The 5,318-nt window shown below is 44.7% G+C and overlaps 1 protein-coding gene across 1 annotated transcript; it reads left to right on the plus strand.

Annotated features, from left to right (window-relative positions):
* Positions 1–3,120: 3,120 nt before the first annotated feature.
* LOC141023172 (F-box/FBD/LRR-repeat protein At2g26030-like) lies at positions 3,121–4,539 on the plus strand. Its single transcript, XM_073499510.1, has 3 exons — positions 3,121–4,098; positions 4,275–4,399; positions 4,509–4,539. Exons 1-3 carry the CDS (start codon positions 3,121–3,123, stop codon positions 4,537–4,539), a joined length of 1,134 nt encoding a protein of 377 aa, XP_073355611.1.
* The last annotated feature ends 779 nt before the right edge of the window (positions 4,540–5,318 follow it).

The following is a 5,318-nucleotide window of genomic DNA, read 5'->3' on the forward strand; positions in this document are numbered from 1 at the left end:
AGGGGCGTCACACTTGCTCTGATACCAATTGAAAGTGCGTTATATCGACTAGAGGGGGGTGAATAGGCGATTTTTACGAATTCTTCACTGAGAAATTTGCTAGTGAGGAAATTCCTTAGCGAAGACCTACTTGCAGCGGAATAAGTACTCAAAAGTATGCATAGCAGAACACAAGCATGGTCATCATGATGAAATGAAGACAAGCACAGAGTACAGAAAGCGTAAACACAAGATAACACAGGATGAAGACAAACAGACTGAAGAAAAATTGAACTAAGGAAATTGAGAAAGTCTTCAGTCAAAGTCTTCAAACACAGATATGAATAAGTGCACAACACAGTTATGAGGAAATGAAAGAGTTGAGGAAATAGAACCAGTAGGCTTGGTGAAGACAATGATTTGGTAGACCAGTTCCAACTGTTGTCTCAGTTGTACATCTGGTTGGAGCGGCTAGGTATTTAAACCTGAGGACACACAGTCCTCACCGTATTCTCCTTGAGCTATGGTCACACAGACCTCGCCCACTCACTCGTGGTAAGTCTTCAGGTGACTTCCGAACCTTCACAAACTCGGTCACTCGGCGATCCACAATTCCTCTTGGATGCTCTAGACCATGACGCCTAACCGTCTGGAAGAAGCACAGTCTTCAAAGGTAACAAGCGTCGGATCCACGCAGGATCAATCTCTTCAGTGATGCTCAATCACTTTGGGTTTGTAGGTGTTTGGGTTTGGGTTTTCCTCACTTGATGATTTTCGCTCAGAGTCCTCGGAGGATGGGATGCTCTCAAATGACAAGTGTCAGTTTCTCTCGGAGCAGCCAACCAGCTAGTGGTTGTAGGGGGCGGCTATTTATAGCCTAGGGAGCAGCCTGACACGATAAGACATAAATGCCCTTCAATGATATGACCGTTAGGTGGGTAGATATTTTGGGACAGCTGGCGCATAGCACAGCAACGGTCGGAAATTTGAGTATCAAATTCCTCAGGGCTATCATGTTCCTCACTGTGTAGGCAATCCGCACTGGCGAATTCCTAACTCCTCAGTCAGAACAAATTCCTCAGAGACCAGAAGAACTTCGTCTCTGTCACTGAAGAATATGACTGAACTGTATGAGATTTCCAATGGCTTCACTCGAAGGGATTGGTAGGTGTAGGATTTTGAGTTGAGCATCACATGGAAATTTTTCCTTAGTATTTCCTTGACCCCCTTTAACAGTACGGTGTTTCCTATGACTCAAGAAAGGGAAAATGAAACTACGAACACAAAAGTCTTCACGCTTCATGTTCCTCAAATGAATACCAAGTCTTCAAGGTCACACCAATTTCTTCACTTTCAAAGTCTTCAGAAAGTCTTCAGAAATCCAAAGTCTTCAGTCGAAGAACTTCATTTTTAGGGGTCGACTTTCTCTGTAAATATCAAACTCCTCATAGACTTATAGACCTGTGTACACTCATAAACACATTAGTCCCTTAACCTATAAGTCTTCAATACACCAAAATCACTAAGGGGCACTAGATGCACTTACACAGTTGCATATCTAGTTGTTGACATGCAGCTGGCGTGAGAACCCTCCTCCCAACCCCTCATTTAAAATCACTTTGCTATGCTTGTGCAGTTGTTACATGTTAAAATGCTTTGTAGTTAAACAACTAGCCACTACAACTACCCGTCTTGAGCTCAATTGTAGTGGCTTTGCGCATATATAGTTGCAGTTGGGTAACAATGCTTGCAGTTGCAAGTCTTGTGGTGAACGTGCAACTGGCATGAAAACCTCCCTAATCCAAGTTGATGTCGTTTTGCGCCCATGCGGTTACAGTCGGGCTACAACTTTGGAAATGCATGTTTAGTGTTGAACATGCAACTGGCCATGATAAAGCTCTTCACGACCTCAGTTGTAGTCGTGTTGTGCACATGCATTTGTAGTTGGGATAAAACGCTCGGGGTTGCATCGCTAGTGATGGACATGCAACCGGACAACAACAAAAAACCTACCGACCCGAGTTGCCATAGTGTCGAGGGGAATGCGATTGCAGTTAGGTTGCATCGCGCTTGCAGTTGAAAGTATACTGGTGGACATGAAACTGGTCAACCCTCCTATGTGCCTTGTAGTCGCATTGGGGGCCATGCAATCGCAATTTGGTTACAACACTTGCAGTTGCAACTCTAGTATTGGACAGGTGACTCTACTAAAAAGACCTCCTTACAATTGTTTCAGTCGCATTGGCAGCCATGCAGTTGCAGTCGTGTTGCAACATTTGCGGTTGCAAGTGTAGTGGTGGACATGCAACTGGTCCAACAACCCCTCCACCAGCCTAGTACCAGTTCCAAGCCTAAATGGGTGCACATGCAACTGGTCAACAACCTCCCCTTCTCGCCTAGTTACAGTCGTGTTGGGGGCGTAGATTTGCACTCGATTTGCAATGATTGGAGTAGCAAGTCTAGTGTTAAACATGCAACTCGCGAACTACCCACTACCACGCAGTTGCAGTCGTAATTAAGGAATGAGAAAAGAAATTTGAAAAAACAAAAGAACTAAAAAAAGGAGAAAAAAAGAAAAAGAAAATGTCCAAAATAAAAAAGAAGTAAAGAATGAACAACCAAATGCCCCCTTTCATGACCTGTCTTTTGCTCTCATTTGCTGCAACAAAAAAAGATCGCAGGAGGATGAATTAACAATCATTGTCCATCAATCCAGTTTCTACTAGAAATAGAAGATGCAACAACATCCCACAACGGGGGCTGCGGAGCAATGTTAACAAATAACCAAAAAATGAAAACATGTCATGTTAGGTACGGGCAACGTTCATTGAACAACCTACATGAATCGCAGCGCAATTTGATAAATAAGGCATAGGTAAAACTCGTTGTCACATAATCTTTTTTTTTCTTTTGAAGCACAAAAGAAAACAAAATGAAGAAGAAAAAAGGGGAAAATCAAGAATGAAAAACCAAAAAATAAATAAATGAAAAGAATGAAGAAGCATAAGAAATAAATAAGAAATAGGACACACAAATAAAAAGGAAATTTTCTCACCTGAGTTATTTTTTAGAATCATTTGCTCACCTGACTGGTCGATGTCAGGGCGAGCAAACCCACTTTTCTCCTCTGTTTTAATCTGCATGGAGAGAAAATACGTTTCAGCCCAGACAACAAAAGCCCAAAAGAAAAACGGCCACAACCCAAAAACCAACAACAAAAGCACGAATCTCGGCACAATTCTATCCAACGACTGTGGAAGTGAATTGGACAGCCCACATATAACAACCCTCACGGCCGAAGCCCTGGTCCGTCCTCTCGACCTATTTCCATCGTCGGCGATCACACCGCGCACATGGCGACGGATCGCGCCGATCTCATCAGCAATCGACGCGTGGCTCGGCGCCGTCGTCTCCCTCCTCCCCACCAAGGAGGGCTGCCGCACGCAGGTGCTCTCGGGCCGCTGGCACCACATCTGGTGCTCTGCGCCGCTCAACCTCGACGGCATACCCGAGAAGACCGTCTCCACCATTCTCTCCACCCACCATGGCCCCGTCCGCCGCATCTCGGTCAGCATCGACCCCCTCCCCTACCACTACGACGGACGCACGGGACGCAAGATCCTCGACGACGATGCATGCGACGCCAGGGTCGATGGCTGGTTCCGCTCCCGTGGAATAGCCTACCTTGAGGAGCTCTGGCTCGTCTACAAACACCACAGCTCCGGAAACGACGTGATACCGCCGTCGGTGTTCCGCCACGCGCCCGCACTCCACGTGGCCACGTTCAGTAGCTGCCGTCTGCCGCCCAACCTAGTCGTGGACTTCCCGCTGCTCCAGCAGCTTACCTTGTGCAAGGTCATCCTAACGGAGGAGGCTCTGAACGCCGTGCTCTCTGGCTGCCCTGCGCTGGAGAGTCTTCTGCTAGACAGCAATGTGGGCTCTGCCATCATCCGCATCAACTCCCCGGCTCTGAGGAGCATCGGCTTCAGTGCTCCTTGGGACAACCGAGTAGACTCTTACCCTGGTATTGTGAGAGTGCAAGAGCTGGTTATCGAAGACACCCCTTGCCTCGAGAGGTTGCTGCCACTCAATCCACACAATGGGCCGGCAGCCATCCGGGTAATCCGGGCTCCTAAGCTACAAATATTGGGTATTCTCCATAAAACCATATCACAGCTCCACCTTGGAACAACCGTTTTCCAGGTAGCGGCAGCAAAGTTTTTTTGAACGCATTATTATACGATACTATGAAGCTACTATTTTTATACTGTTTTGTTTGTTCTTTTGTTTGCTAGAAAATGATCGCCGTTAGCTTGACGACCACGATGTGCACAGTGAAGCTTTTGGCTCTTGATTGTTCCGGCCTTGATTTCCACGCAGTTCTTGACTTCCTCAAATGCTTTCCCTGCTTGGAGATTTTGTATATCCTTGTGAGTGTTTTTGCTAAATTTTCTTAAAAATTAAAATGTGAAGATGACATGTTACTAGATTGTGAGGACCTGTCTTATATTATTTATCTATGTCTGCAGTTGGACCAACGGAAGTTTATCCAAGAGTTAGGTGAAAGTGAGTTATGCACATCGGAGAATATACAAACTGTGAGGAAGTATTCCTCACTAGATAATCCAATTGAGTGCCTTGAGCATCACCTCAAAAAACTGGTGTTGAAGGTCTATCATGGAAAGGGTTCAGAACTTCACTTTGCTAGATTTTTTATTTTGAATGCAAAAGTGCTAGAGATTATGGAATTTGGACTTGTTGACAACCTTGACAAAGAATGGATGACCAATCATTGCAGAGAGCTTCTCCCTGTCCTCAATTTGTTTTTAAAAAGTTTGCTTTTAGTACCTTGAAATATAACAATCGTATCCGTGATTTGTCGATGTCTGATCCATTCCACGCCTACTTCTTCGCTGGATATCTTACCCTTTGAGAAGGTATTTTATTCGTGTCTGATGTTTAGAGCCTAAATTTCATAAGTTAATTGTGGTATAAGCTTTAAAGTTGTCTCACCATTTTAATGCACCGCCTATATCTTATTAATTTGTGGTCTAAACTCTAAAGGTGTCTCGTCGGTTTTAATGCCATCTCTACAGTGTGATCTACGTACTTTATGCATCAGTGGAATGGAAGGTTCTATTAAATCAAGCTTCAAACCTGAGAAGTTGCGAAAGTGTACGTGATGGTGCTTTGCAGAGGAGTACAAGTTTTTGCCTAAAGTTCAGTTTATGTTTTGCTGTACTTGAATGCAACCCATTAGGTTTAGTCGGTTTTTCTGCCCCTTGGTATCGTAAGCTACTCACACCTTCTTATTACAAGATTTCTCTAGTGAATCATAG

The sequence above is a fragment of the Aegilops tauschii genome, chromosome 5, assembly GCF_002575655.3.
Source record: "Aegilops tauschii subsp. strangulata cultivar AL8/78 chromosome 5, Aet v6.0, whole genome shotgun sequence".
NCBI classification, from domain to species: Eukaryota; Viridiplantae; Streptophyta; class Magnoliopsida; order Poales; family Poaceae; genus Aegilops; species Aegilops tauschii.

Excerpts from the sequence above, each read along its gene's own strand:
- LOC141023172 (XM_073499510.1), top strand. The coding sequence starts at position 3,121 with ATGGAGAGAAAATACGTTTCAGCCCAGACAACAAAAGCCCAAAAGAAA. Across the intron at positions 4,099-4,274 it reads ATGGGCCGGCAGCCATCCGG|AAAATGATCGCCGTTAGCTT; the intron begins GTAATCCGGGCT and ends TTTGTTTGCTAG. Across the intron at positions 4,400-4,508 it reads TTTCCCTGCTTGGAGATTTT|TTGGACCAACGGAAGTTTAT; the intron begins GTATATCCTTGT and ends CTATGTCTGCAG.